The sequence below is a fragment of the Zalophus californianus genome, chromosome 4 (assembly GCF_009762305.2).
Source record: "Zalophus californianus isolate mZalCal1 chromosome 4, mZalCal1.pri.v2, whole genome shotgun sequence".
Taxonomy (NCBI): Eukaryota; Metazoa; Chordata; class Mammalia; order Carnivora; family Otariidae; genus Zalophus; species Zalophus californianus.
Window position 1 is genome coordinate 167648370 of NC_045598.1, and position 25598 is coordinate 167673967.

General features: G+C 35.8%; 1 protein-coding gene across 10 annotated transcripts in view; it reads right to left on the reverse strand.

Annotated features, from left to right (window-relative positions):
• TRPS1 (transcriptional repressor GATA binding 1) overlaps positions 1-25598 on the reverse strand; it is a 253371-nt gene that overhangs the window by 155550 nt on the left and 72223 nt on the right. For all 10 annotated transcript variants that reach the window (XM_027612930.2, XM_027612976.2, XM_027612964.2 and 7 more), the window contains one exon: positions 15736-16339. In XM_027612930.2, coding sequence (XP_027468731.2) covers positions 15736-16339 — 604 coding nt within the window. The remainder of the gene's footprint in view (positions 1-15735; positions 16340-25598) is intronic.

Below are 25598 nucleotides of genomic sequence, written 5' to 3' on the forward strand. Positions count from 1 at the left end.
AGTATGGCAGGGCCGATGAGAAACAGAGATATAAAAATGGCACAATCCTTCTCTCTCAGAAGATCGTAATCTACTAAGAGAGAAAAATTCACAAATGGCTAAATTATTAGACCTGGCATTTGCTGTTTTCTTCCCATCTTTATACTGTTGTGTCCCAAACTTATCCAAATGTCCCTTGCCTCACAGGAAAAACCTCAAACACACACACACACACTTCAGTGGATCTTACTTTCAGCCCCAGGGAATATCACAAAAATCCCATTCTTACCGTCGCAGTGAAACTTAGACACTCAAATCATAAGGATTAGAAACTACAGGGGTGCTAACTCAATCCCACGCAAACCTGCCATGTCTGAAGACTCATCCCGTTTGTTAAAAATAGAACAACTAAGACTTTTGACCAATCCTGAATAGTGTGCAGTCAATTGCCCTGCTTTTCTAGGATGAGCTGGTAAAAAAAGATGGATAATTAATGACTCCAAGCTCATGAGTCCAAATGTAAATCTCAACTGTATTATAACTTCTACCGATCTCAGAGACTTCTATCCACCTATAGTTTGGTTAGCTGTTATGAAGCAAGTCAGGTTCATAACTCATGATTAGAGTTCATGGTCCTGCAAGTTTGGAAAAAAACACTTAAAAAAAAAGCAGTCTAGATATAAAAACTTGAAAGGCTTATTTTAAATAATGGAAAATTGGTATACTCAAGACAGCTCCTTTACTTTTAAATGATTATGCTGTGTCTTTGGAGAATTTTTTAACTTGACTGCCAAAAAATCTGTATCAACACACGATGGACTGTGGTTAATTTTTTTAAATACATTTTAACTTCTACTTATTAAAATAAAAGGAAAGAGAAAAACTTAGGATTTTTCTTAATATTAAATCAGTAAATAGACTGGTAAAAAAAATATATAAACCTATCCTTTCAGATCCAAACTGTTTACAGGAACTGAAAGCCTTGAAGCTTGGAAGATTTTAATCAAGACTTCCATTAACCCCCTACCAATATCTCAGAGACTGTAGGAATTTTAAACAAAAGGGAAAGCAATGCTTTTAAAATGACTTAATGTAATACAGTATTAAGATATGTAACAGTTTTAGCCATTAAACAACAGGTGACATATTGCAAGCAAGAATCTCTTTTTCTTCTCAATGACAAAATAAGACATTAAAAATAGGACATGAAAATGAGCCCACGGATTAAATTCAGGAGAAATAATCAGAACAACAATACATAACACTATTAAAATATAACAGTTCTTATACATAATCAATCATTCAAATTGGTATAGTATGTATGGCATATGTTTTTAAATGGTATTCAAGAATATTTTTCACTTTAATTTGAAAGTAATGGCACTGAGTAGAGTTATTTTAACTTATACTTGAATAAAAAGAGTAATTTACATATACATATCATATACATATTTATATAAACCATATGTATATACTTTTAAAAACTTTCTGAAGCTTATTTACATTAATTAATGAAATTATTAAATTCTTACTTCAGACTTTGATTAAAATACCCAACTCTTGCTCTCAAACTTACTCTTTCCTTTTGGTTTAGCATGTAAATAATAAGACCCTTGAGGCATGCGTGTTTCTGTGAATTTCTAAAGCCTATCAATTAAAAAAGATTTTGCAGAGGATCTTAAAATTTGATCTCATAAATATCAAAATACTAACTTTCACTCTAGAGGGGGGCTCAGCCACTATACTATTTTTTTTTTTGCTGGAGTAACAAAGCTCACCTTCTACTTATATTCTCTTTAGACTTTAGGACTTTGATTCTTCAAGTTTTCCAAACACCAAAGTTCTTTTTTATTTGTTTGTTTGTTGCTTGCACCCCAGTAGTCCCCTGCTCCATCCATCCCCATCTATTCAGACTCCAACCCTTTTCAAGAACCAACTGATAAGTAACCTATTCCAGGAAGCCTTCCTTGATGGCCCAATTAAGCAGAGGTCACATCTTCCTCTAAAAAAATTTAAATAAATAAAATACCACATTTTGTTTCACTCTATAGCACTTGACACTCCTTTTCTTATACTACAATCATTCTTTCTGAACACTATCTCCCCTACTTGTTTGCAAATGACTTGAAGAATCAGTGTTCACAGCATGCCCATATTGATACTGCCCCTAGAATATTTTGTACAAACTAGCTTTCAATGTAAACACTATTAAATGCCAATTAATTTATAAGTCATTCCAACTCCTGTATTTCCTATAATTGATGTCACTTCCTGCTATCCATTAGATATTTTCTTCTGAATGTTCTCAAACTTTGAATATTTAAGACCAGCTTCATTATTTTGCACTTGCAAAACAGTTCACTCTAGAGTTTTGCTAATGACACCACCATTCATCCAAAAGCAATATAGTAAGAAATGTGGACTTTAAAGCCAGACTACATGGGCATGATCTAGCTCGACCCAGTCACTAACTAGCCGGTGACTTTGGGCAAGTGACTTTAACATCTATGAGACTCTACCTCTTCTATAAAATGAAATTAAAGGCAGCACCTATGTCATGAGGTTATTGTGAAGATTCAGTGAGTTACTACAGATAAAGAGCAGGGCCTGGCCCACAGTGATTATTGAGTATTAGCTATTATTAGACCCCTCTTCCAAACTCAAAGCCTCATTTATCATAACCTCCCTCCTCTTGGTCACCAATACATGTAAACTCTTGGAGATTCTACATCTAGCATATCTATGGAAATTATTTCTCATTTTCACTATCCTAGTGAGAACTCTTGGTAACTCATAGGGTAAAAGATTAGCCTACTAATTAACCTCCCTCACCCGAATTCTGACCTACTCACACCCTTCCAAGTATCCTATGTAAAATGCCATATTAACCTTATTAAAGGTCTGATCAAATTATCTTTGGCTCCAAAACTCATGATGGTTCTCTTCATTTCTTGTGAAATGAAGTTCTGAATAGCATTTAAGGAAATTTTCCTAACCTATATGCCAAGTTTTAGCTCCCCAAACTACACTGCACATACCTTTTGGTCAAGCTTTTCTATTATCTACATCCTGAAAGTTCCCTAGGCTAACCTCACATTGTTCTAACTACCTAGCTTGCCCTCCATGCTGTCATATTCACCTGCTAAAAGCCCAGGCTTTTCTCAAAAACCGGATCAGAAAACTCTTTATGACACTATCTTTAGTCACTTAACTGAATGTGATCTGTTTCTCTTTAAACACCCAAAGATCTCTGCTCTTCTCTCTCCTGTTCATACTATAGTTGTCCATATACCTATCTTATTACTTATAATGACTGTATATTACGTGAGGGCAGGAATACTGATTTATTCATAGTCATACTCTTTATAGCATCTTTCATGGTTTCTGAAATCTAGTAGGTGCTAAATTATCATTTATTGGATGACAAGAAAAGTTAGAGACCAATATGTCAAGAATGATTCTACAAAGTTGTCTTTTATTTTGGATTCCTGTTTCTTCCAAGTCTTTTGGAGTCTAGGTTAGTTTGGTCTAGTGCATGTTGGTTCTTCGAAAATAAATCTTGAACCCAGATGAATATTAGCACAGTTAAACATAAACACAACCAAATATGCACTTGAGTCACCCAAACAAAACAAACAAAAGGGTATTTTGTTGAAACTTCATGAACCAGAAATACAACCAGTCCCTAGTATTATGAAAAGACTTTGCATATAGCAGTAAGATGCTTGGAAAAGCAAATGGAAAGAGATGAAGGTTAGAATGGTTTTCTACACTTCCCTTTAACACCTGATTTTTATTCTTACTTTACAATAAGCCATGTAAATGACCTTGAGCAAATTAAAATAAATTCAAATATTTCAAAATAGAATTTGTGTACCAAACGCTTCACTGAGTAACTATCAGCATCGATTTTACATAAAGTTAAACATATTAACTTTAAGAAGGTTTGGAGAGCGCTAACCCTTTGAGATAGTATATCCACATCTATCTATCTACACATACTTACCTCGTAAGACCCATGTCAGTATATTACACTATTTAAATAATCTTTGAATACCAAGGTAACTAAGGAATCTATCTTTCAACTTATAAATGTGAAACAGAATGCCTGATTAGTTATTTGCTGGCGTTTCAGAAATGCACTTTATTCAAACCACCATATTAACTTTTTCCCCTACAATAATCTTTAAAGAAAACATTAGGGTTTCTATTTCTTAGCTACCACTGCGACATAATTCTAATTACTTAAAGTCAAGAAATGATACTATTTTTCTGTTTCCCAAGAGTATATATACACAGCCTGGTAAAGTAACGTATACTTGTCAATAAACTCTGCTATTGTGTCATCCCGTAAGGCACGTGGTTATATGGAAATCAATTCTAACAATTTAAAGTTACAAGCAAGATACAATCATTTAGCTATGTGGATATTCAATACAACATTATTTATAATAGCAAAAACTGGAAATAAATGTCCAGCCACAAGAAATCAGTTATCATCTTTTCTAGTACAACTAGTACAATGTATAATGAAAAACTATAAAGTCAATAAATAGGATGTAGCAGAATATATACTAATATGGAAAAATGTTCACAACTTATTAAAAAGTAAAATTGAAGGTTATTTAACAGTAAGCCTATAAACCTATGTTTGTATGTATATGTCTAGGTGTGTAGGTGTGTGTGTGTCTCCAGAAAAGGATGCACTGAAGTGCTGAGCAGTCATTTTCTTATTTTTTCTTATTTACATTTTCTAAAATGTCTATAATGAACATATATATTTTAATGGAAAAGAAAAAGTCCAAAAATACTAATTGAACATCCTTCTCTCTTTTTGTAGACTCTCCCCAATTTCTTTCTCTATTTCATCCCTTGCCTCACCCTAGGGGCCACCTCCTCTCCTGAAACTCACAGGAACTGAGTGGAAATATGGTCACTTTCATCATGACCACTGATATTTCAAGTAAGTCATAGGTGAATAATGGGATACTAACTGTGAAGGAGCATAAAAAATCTAAGATAGGTTTATAGTTTTAAGATTTCAGTGGGACAAAACTGAATTATTCACATCCATTAAATAGAGTTTGAATGATTCACAGCCAATTTTATTTTTATAATTGTAATGAAACAGCTGGGATTAGAGTCTATTCATGGACTCATAAGAAATTTGCACCCCACCTACTAAAATTAGTTTCTGCATCCAAAACTCTGATTTGAACATCTGACTGAACAAAACAGGCATCACCACTCAATGCCAAGAAACTGAGGAAATAGACTTTAAGCCTGTCATATTCTCCCCAGAATTATTCTATTTCTCATTGCATATACTTCCCTTTATCATCATACACAAGCAGCCCCTTAATAACATGATTTTTGAAACAATTTATTTTGAAAGACTGAGCTTTCTTATATAAGCTCAAAGAATATAATTGTTGAAGATTTCAGACTGTACTGTGACAGTGCTTTTTTTTTATATATAACATGGATTCTCAGCCATGAGAGGGAAATCTGATTTAAGAATGCACATATCAAATATGTGATATCTCTTTGGACACCAGCAGTACTAAGTCTAAAATATAAGATTTCTGTCTTAAAGTTGGCCTCAGGTATCAATTCACATACCTGAAAGTTTAAAGTTTTACAGAAAATTGACTTGGCCCTCGAATTTGTAATTTTAAAGAGATGAGTAATTGTATATTTCAATCTCTATAATTTTCCAAAGGAAACAGTGCACAAGGATTGAATGACTCAGTCAGGGTCACACGGCTGGTTAGTCACAAAGTGAGTCTAGAACACAAAACCTCCTTGCCTCCAAAATCCAGGCCTCTTTCCACTACATCACAAGGGAAGAGTAAAAAGAAAACATGAAATCTAATTTTACCAGAAAATAAAATCCAGTCAAGCCTGAATCACAGCTAGAGACTGCCTATGAAAGGTGGGGACACACCAGCCTCCAAACCCAACTATAACCTCAGCAGCCTGGACATCCTACTCAAAGAATAATTAGGATCTATTTTGGAGTTTCAGAAATATTTACATCACATATGAACTTGAGGCAAGCTCTAAATTTCAATTTGATTTTAAAAACCATCCTGTATTTTATAGACCTATTGTATAAAATATAAGATGGTGTATATATATATATATATATATATATATATATATATATATATATATCTCCTAAAATTTTGACAGTCATATTAACTGGATAATTAATCTATAGACCATAGATTGCCTATCCAGACAATCCACATTTTAGAAAGCTCCAACTGTCTTTGAGTAAGTTATATAACTCAGCTAAAACAGATTTTCTTGAATGATCAAGAAAGTTTCAGGTGGTAAAGAATGAGGTAAAACAAACAAGTGTATTTCCTAAAATATGGCCAGCCTTGCTTCTATTGTATCATACTTTGCAAAACAGATACGTTTCTGAAAAGTTATAAGTAAATGAAGGTATTTTCATTTTTCAATGTACCTGGAAAGAAATTTTAACGTTCTATACTGAGTCTTTAAAAAAAAGCCAAATAATTATTTTTAAGAGAACAGCTCTCTCAAATGTAGTATTTGTACATTTTCAAATTCCCATACATGAGTCTGACTTAAGTTATATATATAAATGACATCATACATGTTTTTCTAAGTGTTATTAACTGGTAAGAATAGCCTGAAATTCTGTATTTGTGGCATATAACAAGCACAACCTCAATGCTAGTTGAGAAAGTATTCTTGTGCTCCTGTCCTTTTAATACTTTATTAAGAAATAATAAAGAAAGAATGTTCTAGCTGACATTCTGAAAATCCTATAAACGAAAAGTACTTTCTAACAAATCAATATAAATATTTCAGCAAAACACAGAAATGAAAATCATTAAATTCCATATTTTAAAGAAAAAAACCAACTTCTTCTCTGTTATATTCCCTTGAAGCCCACACCATTACCACTAAATCTATTACACACACAAGGAAAATAAAAACTTTAAAACTGAGCTGAGAAATTGTGAAGCATAGAACACTGTCCATGGGACAAAATGAAAACAAGGAAAAAGAAAGCAATTTCTTCCCTGAAAAGGGCAAGCCTATCTGAGTTGACTGCCCATGACTCAATTCTCCTTAAGAAAATGGGTCCTGCTTGAAAATAAATTTCTCTATAAAATAAACTTTGCTTCATATGTAATATGTAAGCATATCACATCACAGCCCTGGCTATTGGTCATTTGTTATCTACCATAAACATGGTAAGAAATAGCTCTTAAAGATTATTTGCCTTTTCCTTAATTATCTGCATTCATCACTAAATATGTCAATTTGCAGCTTAACAGTTAAACCTTAATTAAATATTTCTAGGATATTATTCATGAATGAATTTATTTTGTTTTAAAAATGACCCATTTAGAAGATGGGTCAAAATCCAGTCCTCTGAACATTATTTGTTATCAGTCATGTATTTTCTCATTTAAGTAACTGTAATTATAAGAAACTATCCTAAGGAAATGATAAAACAATAAAATAACATATACCAGGAGGTTCATCAAAGTTTCTTTAGAGCTAAACATTGGAAGTTACCTGAATGTTTATCAGGAGGCGATCTACTGAGCACATTATGATGTAACTATTTCATGGCACAACATGGAGGCAGTAAACCAAATGCTGTAAGTTATATTTGTTGATGGGAAGAGATGTCCACAATATATTGTTAAAGGAAAAGAGAAGGTTACAAAAGAGTGAGGCAATGATCCTATATGTGAATACAATATATATTTGCATGCATATAAAAAATAAATTAGAAACCTATATAGGAATAGAAAAGTATTTATGGGTTGGAACTTAGGACTGGTTTTCATTTTCTTCAGTGTTCTGTATGGTTATACAGACACTTCTTTTTTGAAAAGCATCTATCATTTGCATCGTTTTCAAAGAGTGATTTTTCCATTTTGTACACAAAACACACAGAGAGTGTATGTTTAGATGGAACAAATTATTCTGAAACTGCAGAGTCCCCAGGAATTTATTAACAGATCATGGAGAGTCAAAGGAGGCTGTGCAATGGTGGAGAGTATGGACCACACTCAAAGTGCCCACGTCAGAACTGCATCTCTGCCATTAAAAGCAGTGTGACCTCGGGCAAATTAATTAATCTCTCTGCCTCAGTTTCCTCACCTAAATAAAAAGGATAATAACAGCTTCAACCTCAAAGGGTTTGGTGAGGATGAAAGTTGTTAATTCAATAATAAACTAATGGAAAGGCTGTAAATTTTTAATCCTGGAAAATAAAATACTAAATTACGTGGCAATCAATTAGAAGTATCCATCTAACTAACCAAATTCTCTGTTTTTTGAATGCTTTCATGTACAGTTGTTCTAACGTAGTTTCTCCAGGTTTTGTCTTCCACATCCAGAATTCAAATTGGGCAGCTAGGAGGTACTCTCACGCTGTCCACTGCATTACTGACTAAACACCTAAAGTTGATTCCCTGAGAACAGATTACTTTATGGGACATTTCTCCACCAAGACTTTTTTTTTTTCATGACTTAGTATAAGTCCTGAATACCAAAATGTAAACAAAATATAACAAATATAACACTACAGGCAAATGGAATTCAATAAACCACAGTCATGGATCTCATCACTTTTCTCAAACAAAATATTGTGCTCATTAAAAATCTATTTTAAAAATCTTTCCATGTATCCAAATTCTCATAAAAGTTTGACTTATAATCACAACTCATCTTTTTTTAAGTGTTAGTAAAACTATAAAGTCCATCTTGCCTTTTTTTTTTTTTTTTTTTAAAGATTTTATTTATTTATTTGAGAGAGAGAGAATGAGAGAGAGCACGAGAGGAAAGAGGGTCAGAGGGAGAAGCAGACTCCCCGCTGAGCAGGGAGCCCGATGCGGGACTCGATCCCGGGACTCCAGGATCATGACCTGAGCCGAAGGCAGTCGCTTAACCAACTGAGCCACCCAGGCGCCCCCAAGTCCATCTTGCCTTTTAAACGTATATCCATATATCCTTTGCTTTCCCTGGCTAATCATGATGTTACAAATAGGTAAATCTCCAGGGTATAAAATGGTTCATCGCTTTCATAATTAATATGCCAAAAGTAAATCTTCTCAATTGAGAAACTATCTTTTTAAAGAGGAATGTTAACGTGTAAAATTCTGTGTGGGAGCTATTTGATCATTCCGACGTAAATAATGATACCAACCACTCAATTTATCACTCACAAACGTCCTGTACTTACAAAAACAAAAGGATGATTCCTTTGCCTTACTCCTAATCACTAATAACATAAAATATATATATATATGCCTTAAGATAAATATTGTGGATTTTTTTCCCAAAATAAAGTCAGATTCCTGGTTTTATTCTATTTATAAATTATGCTTACTTACAAACATCTATAAATGAGAATGTTGCTTCACCAAAATGAAACAAACAGATTCTTCAAACTTCCCAGATATTATGTGCATCTCCTTGAACTCATAACACAACTAGATGCAGCAGTATCCTGCTTGCCAATCTTCCTTGAGTTAACCAGTAGACTATTCTAGTAACCAGTGTCTTCGTGTGTAAATACTTAATGAAAATTCCCTGAGAGAGTCAAAGGAAAAAGAGGGTAAAGAATATGACAATGGAAGCAATATTTACTTTTTTGTTGGCATCAAATAACAAAATACACAAAAATCCAAAATAAAAAAATCTCCCGGCATTTTAGGTAATCAACAGTTCTGTTAAATCCGTCCATTAGATCGGACTTTGCCAGAAAAATACTAGATTCACATCAAGGGTGTGTAGCCCACGGCTGCCACACTTTTGAATCATTCTCCATCTGCTGCTCCTGAAACTTGGGCCACCTTCTATATACTCTTCATTTCCAACATCTAAGAAAGAACATTCAACAATGGGTTCCTTTTGGGGCCCTGTTATCTCCTGACTCATGTAGTCTGTGAGAAAAGGAAGCCAAGCAAAAGATAGTTATACAGGAAATAATTAACAGATACTGTGCCGAAGGATACCATTTCACAGCAACTACAAACTTACAGCCCAGTTCACTAAAAGATACATCTGTTTCCCCTGCTTTACAAACCTGGGCCAGCAACTATGCCAGACTTCACAAAAAGTCTAGGTTACAAAAAAGGGAAAAAAGAAATGCTTCCAAAAATACTTGAGCCAATGGAGCTGACTTATAAAAAAGAAATTAGAATAAAAGAAAATCCCATTGGTCAAGCCAGTAAAACCAAACATACATGTATCAAATTGGCTTTAGTTGTGATCTCCTGTCAAAAATGGTATACCTATATAAAAGATGAATAACCAATAAAGAAAAAAAATCAAGCTACCTAGATTTTATTTAATAAAAACAAAACAGTCATGTTCACTGCTACACTTAACTAAGTCAATGAATGGACTGTATTTTTTAAATAAATCTATATTACATCTGAATTTAAATCATATCCTTTTCTAACAGGTAGACCACAGAAATTCATCTATGCAAGGCAGAAGCACAGAGATATACAAAGATTATTAATTCTGGATATAGTATACTTTATTCAAATATCAACAAATCAAATATCAACAGTTACCTAAAGAAAGAATTTATCAACGTGCCCTAAAAACTACAAGTTTCATAACCAGTGATTACGAAGGTGTATCCTTCCCATTTTTCTAGGTATAGTCTGTTCTCTTTGGATTAAGTATACCTATATATAAATACTCAAATGGAACTAGAAAAAGTTATATACATAAACATTCTATTACATCACTACTACCCGCAGATCACTGAAAAACTGATTTTATTTTTATTGAATGTGAAGGAAAAAAACCAATATCAGACTTTTCCCTTGAAATCATCTTTAGTTAAAAAAAGTTCCTGCGATCTTCTGTCACTGGTTGTAAAGGCATTCAAAACTGTCGCCTGTTTGAACGTCTGTTTGGCTGCCAATGGACTGTCCCCAAAAGAACATTTTTGCATCTCAATAGACTGTCCGGTATCAACAATCTTTAAACTATAAATTTAACACCACTGAAGCCAAGGGGAAATAACATCTACTTTGTGCTGTCTTGATATCACATTTACAAAATGAACAAATAATCATACTACTTTGCACTTATCTAGAACCCTGCATCTGACGATCTCAAATGGCCTGACAAACATTAATTAACTAAGCTGCACAGCACTTCTGTGAGGACGGCAGGCATTTTAATCCCAAGGGTGGGATGAACGGAGATCCTGGGAGGCCCTGCCTTTGACAGTCAGTGGCTCAACTTGGAACTCAACTCCCAGAACTTGGAACCCATCTCCCATGGCCCATGGCGGAAGGTCTCTGCCAAAACCAACTGGTGCAAAATGTACATGTTGAAATGGACAGACTTCCCTAAATAAATTTACACTGGAATCTAAAATCATTTTTCCCCTAGATGCATGAAGAAAGTGGACTGATAACTAGGGTGTCTGAAGCTATGGGAGAATTAGAGTTATCAGAGCTGATGAGTCATCTATGACACGCAGATGTTTACCTGGATGTGGACTTGCCATAAACTCCCCCTACACAGTTACCATCTAAACCCAATTATACTTCTGCATTTCATTAAATGAAATAGTGCATTTGATATTGGCAAAATCTTTGTGAAATTTAATGACAGATGCTTTGTTCCTATTAATGTGGTTATCTGTTAAAAGACATAGCTTTCTAAATTATAAAACCCAATCAAAAACATCAATTATAAGAATGAGATCTGGAATTTCTTATGCAGGAAATCATAAGACTACTACAGTTGCATTTGTATGAGTCTGTCTACAAAATGAATAAATAAATACCTTTGTGTAAATATACATCATAGAAGGAACTGGCCAGAAAAAGGCACGTGATTGTACTACGTTCTGACTACCCTACACACTGTTTAGTTTAACATGAGAAAGGAACATCAAGTTGAATAATTAAAACCAATTAATTTTTGCTTTTAGCACAGAAAATGTTAAATATGTTAACCTCTTCACAGAGCCAAATCTTAAGTTTAAATGAAAACACTGTATTTTCAAAACATTTTCAGGAACTTATTCATGTTTATAAAATCCTTCTAGAAGTTTTAGAAGAGTAACAAAGTTTTCATATAAACTTGGGACTATTTCTAGCAGAGTCTAAAGTCTTTAATGTTTCTTCCTACTCATAAAAGGAAACAAAACCCGGGCGCCTGGGTGGCTCAGTTGGTAAAGCGACTGCCTTCGGCTCAGGTCATGATCCTGGAGTCCCGGGATGGAGTCCCGCATTGGGCTCCCTGCTCGGCAGGGAGACTGCTTCTCCCTCTGACCCTCTTCCCTCTTGTGCTCTCTATCTCTCATTCTCTCTCTCTCTCAAATAAATAAATAAAATCTTAAAAAAAAAACAAAACAAAACCCAATGAGTTTACAGAAATATTAGGTAGTTAATACACAACAAAAAACTAATTTTCATAAAGCAATTTACAAGATAAAGCTTATGTTAATGTGCCCCTTGCTATCCTCAAAGCACAGTGGTCCACACAGATCACATACACAATTTAAAATGTTTTGTAACCTATCAATTTCATACTGGTAACAAAGGAAAAATACAAAACATTTGCTATGTGAAAATATACATAAATGATCTGCTATTGAACACAAAACTAAAAGCCAAACACCTATGTAAAACAAAAAAAGAAAAGAAAAAAACTAATGAGAAAATATTTTGAAATTTTAGTTCTTCTCTATGATTCTTATATTTCTTTCCTCACTCTGAGTGCAGCAAAATTTCATAACTGAAACCAGTTAAAAACATGTATCAGAAAGACCAATATCCTGAAAGCAACTATAATTGTGTGCCTTGTGAATGGCCCTAAATACCGTGAGCCTGCTCTTTAAAAATGTTTCCACTATTAACCAGCATAGGGTTGCACTATTTCAAATTAACATTTTCTGCTGCACAAATTTCTCATAATTCTCATTATCAATCTGTATAGTAGTCAGTTGATAGTCAAGTTTTTACTTTTAATATTAGAAGCTACATGTATAAGTGTATTTACAAGTATACTTTATTAAGGCTACACTGTATGTACTATTTAATAAAATGACTTTTAAAACCAATTTTCCTTTTTTCATAGTGCTTTCTATTTCTAAATAAACAGGCCAAATAGCAAGATAATTTCAAGTTCCATTCTATTTATACTCAAATATGAATACTATATTCTGTATATACACATTTACAGACACCTATATTTCCATTCAATACATGTAAATTGTATTTGCATATTTTTATGGTGTATTTATACACTTTTATAGGACACCTTCACTAACAACTAGACCCCTACAACTATAAAATTAAAGTACAGTGTTTTTACCTTCAATAAATATGATAGTGATACTCTGCTGGGTCTTTCCTTATTGAGGGCAGAGGAATGAACTGAGAATTCGCTATGATAATTCAGCAACACCAACTTCTATCACCAAAGTAGAATTCTTGTCGAATTCACACTCAAAATGGGCTCTGCTCTTTCTCTTATATGCCTTAAAAAGCTGATCAGCTAAGATATGTGTACGTTAAAAAGTTTTAATTCACTTAATACACTAAATACTGCACAAATTAAATCAGTTACACTTCCTATTCCAAATATCCAATAAAATCGGTGATTCCCAAAAGCAATATTCAAATACAATGAAAATATGAATTTTAAAGTCACATTTTACAAAAGTCAAGGAAGAATGACCCACGGCTTTATATATATAAATTTTGTCATCTCTCGAAATTTAGATGATCGCCTTTAAAAGATCACAAATCCCATGGTTAGGAATTTGATTACTTGTAGAACATGGTGAAGCGGTCGGTCCCTCGTTGAAGATTTCATACTTCAGCAGCTAATGTGGAGGAACTAAAGAAACAGTTGCAATGATGCAACAGAAACTCTGAAGTCAGAGAATTAAGGAAGTGGAAGAATTGAAGAAAACAACTTTTTAGAAAAGAATCATCATCCCCAGTCTGCTCAAAAAACGTAACACTCTCAGGCTCAGGTTTTGGACTTAACCACATAAAAAATGATTGACCGTTCCAAATTCTCAGTGTATGTACATGGTGGCAGAAAAGGTAATATTGCAGAAACAGTGTAAAAGAGGCTAGTATCAACCTGGTATCAAACAACCTGGTATCAAATGAAGATGTCACAGATGAAAACTATTTTAAAATGGGAAAAAAAAATGGGTGGGGAGCTCTAGTGATACGGATGTAAGGCACCCAATTACAACACACTCTCAAGATACGATATGAAATTTAAAAACATAAGACATAGCATCCCTCCCTTATAACCAAAAACCAAAGAGCCACTTGAGACCAGAGGAGTCCTGACATGCTAAGAAAATAATGAACATTTACAATTGCAGCCCCATATATATGTATTGGAAAGAAGCTCCCTGAACTGGACACCCTCCTTGAAGGGCACAAGAACTATTTCTCTTCTTTTTAAAGTTACTTATAATCAACTTGTGCCTTCCCTACAGGAAGGATTCTTTGTTTCTTGGAGTACAAGGGGCACAGCCTCTTCTGTATTCAAGCCCTTCTCTTAGCTCCAGGGCCTGACTGCAGCCAGGAAAGGGAACAGCTTTTATAATTAACTGTGCACCTCAAAGAGGCACTGCTCAACTCCACTAGAGAAACCTGAGAAGCACAGATAGGCTTCTGAGGATCTGCAGGAAATGAGAGTAGAGAAGCCACGCAGACACTGGAAAGAGAAATTTTTCTCTCCAGAATCCATCCAGAGAGACCTCAGTGGTCTCTGACCCGCAGGTCAAAGCATTGGGCTGGCTGTGCTCGCCTTCCTAACTGGCCCTTTTGTAAAGGTTAGCTGCTTTCTGATCCTACCTTCTAGGCACCAACAAAGCTTCAAAATCATGGAGAAAGCTCAAAACTTTCTCGGAGTCAAGGTGAAATGTCGAAGTGGGGGTGCCTTAGGCAAAAAGCAAGCATCACTTATGGAGAGTTCGTAAATTTTCAAAATCTAAACTATTTCTTGACACTGCTACAGAGCATGAAGAGAGAGAGCAAGGATCTCATCGTTCTCAGAGGTTCTGTTTTTCCCCATGGGGCTATGTCCTTCTCCCTACAAAAGCCTGATCATATAAAACACACCGGTCTTTCTCTACTTTGGATGCTCTTCACACCACTCACACTTGGTCTATCTCATTTTTTCCCTTCTTTTTGGTAACTAAACAACAACAAGCATTGTCATTTGTACATAATTATACCGTCAGTTCTAAAAAAAACTACATTTCCGTATTAACCTCTCACCATGGGCTTTGCATTCCTAGTGATTTAAATCTCTGCTAATTTCCTTGTTAACCAGATACAGTGTCACACCACCTTAAAATTTGAAAGTCATTTACCTATTTTAATGTAACAGATGTGCAATCTTCTGGGATTCTGAACCCCCCTTCTCCAAATGTGGACTTGCTGTTTTGCATAATCACCAGGAATGATTAACCAACATTCAATCTGAGCTAAGAGCAGTGACAAACAAGTGATTGCCTACCACTGTATCAAGGATGTGTAGAGTTCACACACACACACACACACACACACACACACACACACAAGCTACTTTCTGCCACTTCAGCCTTATGAGTATAAATCCCCAGACTGAGACAGATCATTTAGTTTCAGTTGGTAAGACTAAATGATACGAAATCTAGAGAATATGTGTCCTCCCGTTTTCCCTTCAAGATAGGTGAATTATTTAAAAATTAAACCTTCCTACCCGTAACAGGGACTGGGATTCATCCTTGGACTTGTTTTCTCCCGATGCAGGATACTGCTGGGTGAGGGTCCCCGACTTCTCTCCGCCAGCTGGCACCCCCTGCAGGAATCCCTTGGTCTCCACAGCCAAGCCATAAATAGGTCGCGCCAGATGGGCAGCTTCGACATTGGGGCTATCCCTTAGAGTCTTGGTCTGCTCTTGGGTGCCGGACACGGGCGTCAGAAGCCCCAGGCTCGCCTGAGTATAGGATGGGCTGCCTCGCAGGATGTCTGCCCCTCTCCAAGTCATGTTTCGAAGGTCATCACTTGAACTCTCGGTCCAAACTTTCTCCTTTAGCCCATCTTTATCTTCCACCTTCTCCCTCTTCACCACACTCTCGGAAACTGGCTCTCCCATTTTAGAGTCTGGATTGAGCAGACTATAGACCTTGAGGTCGATTTTGGGCTCCTCCTTGATGGTGGACACAGCATGGCCGTCCTCCTCACCATTGGCTGTAGTGACGTCCTGCTCCTGGCAGTGGACAGTGTTGAAGTGCTCCAGTAGTGACTGAGTATCAGCAGCTGTGAAACTGCACTGACGGCATTTGTAGCAGCTGTGAGCTCTCCTGCAGAAGAAAACACTCATTAGAAATCTAGCATTAAGAAGGGCTTGGAGAAAAAACAGTCTTGTTGAAGAGACTGTCTTGTTTCCATTGGACATTCTTTCCCGCTTTGTCGAAGATGAGCTGACACAGAGTTGAGGGTTCATTTCTGGGCTCTCTATTCTGTTCCACTGATCTGTGTGTCTGTTTTTGTGTGTTCCTCAAAAAGTTGAAAATAGAGCTTCCCTACGACCCAGCAATTGCACTACTGGGTACTTACCCCAAAGATACAAATGTAGGGATCCGAAGGGGCACATGCACCCTGATGTTTATAGCAGCAATGTGCACAATAGCCAAACTGTGGAAAGAGCCAAGATGTCCATCGACAGATGAATGGATAAAGAAGATGTGGTATATATACACAATGGAATATTATGCAGCCATCAAAAGGAATGAGATCTTGCCATTTGCAATGACATGGATGGAACTAGAGGGTATTAGGCTGAGCAAAATAAGTCAATCAGAGAAAGACAAGTAACATATGATCTCACTGATATGAGGAATCTGAGAAACAAGACAGAGGATCATAGGGGAAGGGTGGGAAAAATGAAACTAGAGAGGGAGACAAACCATAAGAGACTCTTAATCTCAGGAAACAAACTGAGGGTTGCTGGAGTGGAGGGGGGTAGGAGGGATGGGGTGGCTGGGTGATAGACATTGGGGAGGGTATGTGCTATGGTGAGCACTGTGAATTGTGCAAGACTGTTGAATCACAGATCTGTACCTCTGAAACAAATAATACATTATACGTTAATTAAAAAAAAAAAAAAGAAGAAGAAGAAGATAGCAGGAAGGAAAGAATGAAGCGGGGGGGATCGGAGGGGGAGACGAACCATGAGAGACTATGGACTCTGAGAAACAAACTGAGGGTTCTAGAGGGGAGGGGGGTGGGGGGATGGGTTAGCCTGGTGATGGGTATTAAAGAGGGCACGTTCTGCATGGAGCACTGGGTGTTATATGCAAACAATGAATCATGGAACATTACATCAAAAACTAATGATGTAATGTATGGTGATTAACATAATAAAAAAAATAAAAAAAGAAAAACCAGTCTTTAAGGACCTGAATTTTATCTCCTGCAATGTAATAGGTAGGACAAAATACACCATTCCCAACAGCGAAAAGTTGGAATGTAATTAATTGGCATTTCTGATTCCATATAAAGAATGTGACATTCCCTTTTGTTAGATCAACCATAACAGGTAGACACACACATACACACTAATGTGTCCACACTCCAGCCAATTCACAGTGAAACTCGGTTGTTGTGTTTTATTATTGAAAGACTTGTTTTGTTCATCAATTCTATATTATTTAACAGACAAATATATTTGTACACTGATTTCATCAGTGGACTTTTCACTTTCTCTTTATTTCAACTAAATCGACATTTTTTTCATTATAAATATACATACATCTCTAGTGCTACTTTATATAGTGTTTACATGTATTAAATTCTACTCGATTACAGTGTTCTTTTCTATCATACAATTTAAATCAATTTAGTCAATGAAATATAGTTGACTGATCTAATCTAGTAAATAAGATGTATCAGAAGCTCAAGATTTTTTAAGACAAATTCCATCTATCCATGAGGCTTTAGGAACATTCAACAACTGAGCGTCTGCTGCGTGTGCAGCACGACAGGGGCTGACTGGATATATTCATTCATAAAGAATGTGTGAATGCAGGTGTTTTCTTTTTTAAAAGGCATAAAACAAAAAGAACGTATTGTTGAATTTCATAGCATCCTCTGCTATTAAAGATGGAACACTGTCAAATTAAGACAAATATTTGATTAACAAAGAAGAACAGAGGCACTGTATCCTAAAAGACGTACTGGGAAGGTACACAAGTGACTTGGAATAAGGCATACTTATAAAAACTTTGCATGACTCTCTAAATAAACTCCATGTGGAAACACTTGCTACTTCACTAATGCAATCCGTTGCCAACTTAAAGTAACAAAATAAGTCTGGAGAGCTATTACTTAAAGCTACCACCACGTATGTGCGCATATATATATAACTGTAGATGATCATCACAAATTACTTTGCCAGGCCCTGGGGTCACATTGGTGTATGTAGAAGAAACCCAGTCTTTGTCCACCTGGTGTTTAGAGTCTAGTCAGGAAGGACGATCCTCACATTAGACTATAAATAAATATAAAGAGTGGTATGTGCCAAGAACTTTTATGGATGGGATGGTAATGGGGTTGATGGGCTGCGTGGGGCAGTCAGGAAAGCCTTTCTGAGGGAGAGAAAACCAATGGATGAAAAGGAGCTATTCTTGTTGGAGGAGGAGGAGGGGGAAGAAGGCACATTCTAGCCAGTCTGAAATACTGAACAGAGGCCATTGTTGCTTTAGAGGAATAAATAAAAGGAAGCATGTCAATCAACAAGCTGGAGGGGTCATCTTAGACCTTTGTAGACCATGATAAGCAGGCAGAGAGATACCTGCAGAGGTTAAAGGAAGCAAATCCAAGGTCATAGGTGCAGAGGTAGCATCGTTAAATGTATGTTTCAGTCACTTGGGACCTTAACGGTTTCTGTACTGAGTAACTTCATTCCCTTATGAGACCTGTCTGATGGCTGAAAAATCCAAAAGAATGTTCATATTTTAAGGAAGCAAAATTCAAAGGTATTAAGATAAGTAACAAAATCTCAGCCAGTACTTGTCGAGTGTACTTAATGCAGTACAAAATTGTCTTCTTATCATTAACAGCTTACCTTTGGTTGAATAAATATGGACATTTAACTTTTAATTTTTACAGAAGGTTGTTTTCTACCTTTTCTCCTATTTTTCTTCACTGTTTAAGTAGTAAAGATAAAGCAAAAGTAAATACAACAAGGGTGAATAATTTAATGATGAACTGACCATAAAAATGTAATGTTAAAATTAATTTTCTCAAGTGAAAGAAGCTTAACCCTTGAGAAGATGTCTATAACCAAGAGTTAATGAATCTTGCCCCAAGGTCAAGGCTAGAAAACCCCAAAGAGGATTCAGATCACAAAAGACAAAAGACAAAAGACTCAAAATCTAGGACCTTGAACCTATGGGAACTTCAAATAAAGAGCCTTCCTAGCAAAACTATATTTGAGTATCTCCAATGGGAGATAAACTCCTAACTTCAAAATTGTACCAAAAAATGTTTATGTCTAAGAGGTTCAATCATACAGAGAAAAACAAATTTATCAGAATGGTTAAAGATCAAAACATACCCAGGAAATACCCTCCTGAAGATATACCACATAATCTATTGAGTCATGTAAATTAAACAAACAAACTTCAGGAAGCACTTTCACAAGCTCTGATCAACCTTCACCGCTAGACAGTTCTAAGGAGTTCACTGCCCACTACGGCAGTAAATTTATGGTTTCCTTGACATGGTGGGGTCTCTGTTTGAAATCTCTGAGGGGAGTTCCTTCCAATAAAGTAAGACTATCAATTACCACTGCTCCTTCTACCAAAACTGGTACTTTATACAAAACCAAAAGTTCAAAAAGTATAAAAAATTCCAAAGTCCAAAACTTCTACAGAATTACAGTGAAGCTACTTCAAGAAATAAAGACAATTCTAGGGCAACAGGAAGGAGAGAGTACCAATGCACAAGAGAAGAAATACAATTTCCTAGGGTACCTTGCAACAAAATATTTTAAAACAGCGGGATCTCAGTTCTTACTGGAGCATTTAAGAGTGTAGACTCTGGGAATGCCTGAATTTCAATCTTGGCTCTTTTACTCTCTGTGTGACTTGAGATAATTTACTAAACTTGCCCCAATGTCTTCATCTGCAAAATGAAAGTAATAGTGCCTCTTGATAGATTCTTGTGAATATTAAGTAAATAACACCTTAGTAGGTGAGTAAATAAGTAGGGTCAACGAGTATAAATCCCAAAATTAAATAGAGCCCTCTCTTCTGTGTGAATCTATGGTCTTTGTGCAAAGGAGTTTAAACTTACAAACTAGCATTTTGTTACCATCCTTTTCCATTTCCCTATGTACCTTAACCATGATGGACATCGTTCTTAAAAGTAAGTTTATTTCCTAGAAGACCCTTTGCTTTAAGACACTGACAGGGAGAATATATTCTATGCCTTTTCTGCTTCGCCTAGTGGCATTCAATAGCCTGAAAGAATGAGGAATTTAGTACTTTGCTTAATTGCCTACCTTTACTCTTTTCATTAATAGACACAGAATCTTAAGATTCTGAATCACAAAAAACAGAAAAAGGCATTACCTATAGTTTATTAAAGTCTTGGGAGGTGGAGATGCCTTGAGTGTGTTCATTAAGGTGGTTCAGAATCATGATATATCCAGTAATATATCTCAGTAATTCAGATTATGTGCCTTCAATATTGACTTATTCTGCAGTCTAGAAATGTCCTTGAGCCGTCCTATCCCTCCACCAAATAAAGACAACGCATGCAACCCTTCCCCATGCCTTGACTGGTATGTCTCCTTAAAAATACAAAGGCCTTGGGTCCTTGCCCAGGCACTGAATTCCTCACAAATTATCACACTCAGCTGTCTGGGGCTTCTAGGTCCTCTGATTCCAAGTCATCCCAATGGACAACCCCTGACTCCTTTGCAGATCTCAGCGAGAGTTATTCTCATCTGCCCCACAAAGGAGCTCCCGATCTGATTGTTCCAGGCAAAACCGTCCCTGGCATGGGTGCTGGAGAACCGTCAGAGATGGGTGGGGATGATGATATAGAGCAAACAACCACCACCACCACCACCACCCTCCCCACCACCACCACCCAACTGCAGAACTAAGTTCTCGGTGAGAACCAGGTTTTACAGTGAAAAGAAAACACATTTTAACAGGAAGGATATTAAAATAAAGTTGTAATTAGTAGCTCAACTCACACACCTTTCCTTTTGAAGAGTTCAAAGTGCTCACACATATCTGATCTCCCATTTCCCTGAAGGATACAGCCCATTTTACAGATAAGTACAATGGAGAAATGGTGACTTGTCCCTTGACGCTACATCGAGTCAGGAACACAGGGCTTCTACCTTCCAGATGGATGTTCTACTTTTCTCGATCCTTGATAGCCCAAATTTTTAACTTCATAGAAATGAGTGAAACCACTGACAATATGGAAAATGAAAACGGGAGAGGAAGGGAAATGGATCATCTGACAGTAGAAAACACTAACTACAGTAATGGTCTGCGAAACATGCTGAGTTTCTTAGCAATACAGGGTCCAATGCAACACAGGTAATGCCCTTCTAGCTCTGTTATTCAGAATTTTAAGATTCTGGGTGTAACAACTATTAATGAAAAGAGAGTAAAGCTTGACAATTAAGCAGTCAACTGCTAAAGTGCTCAATCTTTCAGGCCGTTGAACACAGCCAGGTGAAGCAGAAAAGGCAATTTGCTACATAGGACTCTAGAGACCAGAAGGGCTTCTTTCTCCCTGTAATATGTCTTAAATAAATGATAGAAAATATTTTAAAAAGATATTACTTTACTTTCAAAAGCTTAGAGCCACATAAACTTTTTAATAACCTACACTAACATCCAGAGCAGTGTGTCTCCAATTCTAACATGCATAGGAATCACCTGGGAATCTTGCTGAAATCCAGATTCTGATTCTGGAAGATTGGGCTGGTACCCAACATTCGGTATTTCTTATAAAATCCCAGATGATTCTGATGCTGTTGGTCCCCAGACCACACCGTAAATAGCAAGAATCATGAAGCCATGGTCAGAAAGAACTTCAAGATGGGTATTAGTTAGTATGGAACAAACTGTCAGCACTTGACAGAACATTTTCAAATGAATTCTTTATGATGAGCAACATCATCTTCCCTCTTAAAGCACATACAACCTCATCCCACCTCTGAGAGTCAACACTAACAGCTTTGGAAGTTAAAACTACAACTATAACATTATCAAGCATAATCCCCAAACAAGAATTAATTTCTTTTTTTTTTTAATTACACTGTGTGGGGATCATCTTTCACTATTTAGAGTGCTAGGCCATTTATATACATTATCCCTCAATAGTCACACAAAGTACATATTCCATCCCTACTTCATGGGATAAGAATCTGAAGCATAGACAAGTCAATTCACATAGCCTAATATGGAGGACAAGACACAGTATTAAGTGCTTATCCACGGTCCTCTTTCATGGATGTTGTTTGGTAGCTGATACAATGTTACTAGCTGATTCAGGAGTCAGTCCCTGAAAGATGTACATGTATTCTCTGACGTGTGTCATTCTCTCAATAATTACTGAGAAGACCTTCAACATAATGCCATGTCCCCTAAAAATAAAAATAGATGATTTTAATTCCTAGTATAAGAAACATTACAGAAGGATACAAGTTAAGTCACTGTGAAAATACATTAGTTTGGACTCGCCTCTGACCTACAAAATGAATTTCATTTTATCAGCATTCATATAAAAACCTCAAAGAAGTTCAAGGAATCTTCCTTGCATTTCCCAAGATCCACACTCTCACCCATACAGACTTCCCAAATGATTCAACCCAAATATGCCTCGCACCCTCTGAGCTCCTCCAAATCTCTGTTTTCTTCTGAGAACTATTTCCACATTGCCTTTTATTAAAATCTGGTGTATGTCCTAGATTACGGTTATATTGTAATTGCCTTAACATCAAGATCAATGTTCACACATCTCTGTATCCACTCTCCACCGAGAACATCCCATAGTAAATATATACTTAATCACAAAAGGGATAAACCACCACAGCTCTGTGGATGCTGGATTTAGTATGTAGAATCATAAAGCAGCAAAGAAATACTAAGAAGAAGTACACAGATATATTTCATAGACGGTGTATTTTGAGTGGCTTTTCTGAATAAACCCTCCATTATTTAAAAACTCCTAGAACTTCTGGCTATATTTAGCCAAACTTCTCCTTAATACAAATATATGCTTTGCATTAATTTAAATTCTATATTCTCCTGCCAAACGGATAGCAAACACTCTCCTCATGCTACCTAAGGGAAAAAGATGTCATTTTCATAGGTCTCCCTAGCATAAGATTGCCAGATAAACACAAAATGACGACTTGAATGGCAGTGTAAAAAAACAAATATTTTAGTGTTAGTATGTCCCATGAAATATTTGGGATATATTTACACAAAATCAGTATGTCTCATGTAACATTTTAGACAACGAGGACATGAATCAAAGAAATTCGACAGAAAAGCTAAATCATCCCTTGCTTCAAGAGAAAACTACAAGCTGCCTAACAAAAGACCAAATTGTACTTAATTCAAGTGACTTAAAATTTCTGTGAGAAAAGTTGTTTTATTCCTTATCCTATTTAACAGAATTTTCATGTGCTAAAAAAAGGTATTTATTTTAGTTCCATCCATATTTCAATGTACAGTGGCCTTAGCAGTAGTGTTTCATTCATTAGCAGAGATAATACATTATTTTCAAAGTTCATAAACGGCTGAGCTTTTCGAGATGCTAGAAAAAGATCAGCTCAAAGATGCTACTCTATCATTACCTTACTCTGATAAAACTTCTATATTTCTATTTTTACAATAAACTAGCCCACAGTATATGTGAAGTCAGATCTGAGCAATGCTTTTCTCTTCTAAATGTAAACTCCCAGAGATTTCTGCCAGCATTTGAAAAGCTCTCCTTTGAGGTGTACTTCTTAACCACTGAAATCTGTTTTTACTTCAATGACTAAACAAAGCATGGAAGTAAATGAGTAGATCATAAATACTAATCAATTAGACTTTGAAAGGTATTTTTTTGGTAATTATGGAATCTAACACCTATGGACAAATTACCACAGAAGAAGAGTAAATGAAGGTGGTTTAATTTAAATATAGATCAATAGATCTGGTATCTAATAAAGTCAGTCATTTTGTAATATACACTTGCTGGTATCAAGGCCTCTAACATGCAGCACTTGAGATTACGGACACTGGAGAATGAGGAATGAAAAGCAGGTGAAGAGAGTAACAGAGGGACAAAGACAAAAAAAAGAATTACAGGTGAATAACCAGATTGGTCAACTTTTAGAAGCTGGAACTGCAAATAATATTCAGCCTTAGTTAAGTACAGAGGAACAGTCTACAAAATATAAGCTAAACTGAACTCGCCATTCAATCCACTCATCTTGTATTTTTAAAGTTGAAATAATCTGATTAGTGTTTACTCACTTGGAGTAACTGGGTTTCTTAAGGGGAATATGGGGTCATTTCATTTTCAAGTGGTAGAAGAAAATACAACTCATGTCATATCTGAAAAATTTCAATTTATGATTCCCTGATTCACTTTCAAAAATAAGATATCCCTTACCAAATGTTAAAGGAAGACAAACCTCCCCATAAAATAGAAAGTGAGTAAGAACTGGGAAATGATTTCTATGAACTGATATGAACTAGAAATCATGACTAAACTTTATTTTATCCCAGGAATTGATCATGGTTCTTGTATAAAGTCTTCAGGACCATTAAATCTGAAATTCTAAACATACATACAAATAAAGATAGTGCTGACTGTGGGTTATTTTCTTGAAGGACTGTAATATCCTGGGTAATGTTCTGTCTCACAATGGAAATTCTCAGCTTGAACTATTAGGTCCATTTCAAAGTATTACAGGCAACTGATTTATTAGGTATTGTTTAAAAGAACATGTCACCTAACATACACAAATCTAAATGTAACCATCATGGTCCGCACCTTTGAGAAACTCTGTGCTAATGCACTATGTACTCAGCTTTTTCAGATGTGTTGATAATTAAGAGTTTATCATAAAATCTGTTCTTTAGAATTAGCAGAGCACACAGCCCATGATCCTTTCTGTGCTCTGTTAAGATAGAGATTGAGCAGTAGCTACCTTAATTTGACCAGCTATGGTATCCAACGTTATTTCCTTCAGTCTGAGTTACAGATTTTAGGTCTAACAGATTCAAACACTGTCTAAACATTTTTAAATGCATTCATAAATCTCCAACTGGACAGATGCTTGTCATCAGATTTACTACCAAAAATATGTCCATTTTTTCACATTCTAGATAACAAGCAGGTAGACAATGACAATATTAATGATTTTTAAGTAGTTATTTACTCATAAGGGGGATTGAGCATTTATTCAAATATTTGTTGGACTTCACTGATGAAAACTCATGTTCCATTTTCATTTTAAAACATTATCATATAATGTTAGTCATATACACAATCTACATATATGTGCATGTATGTATAAATATATAT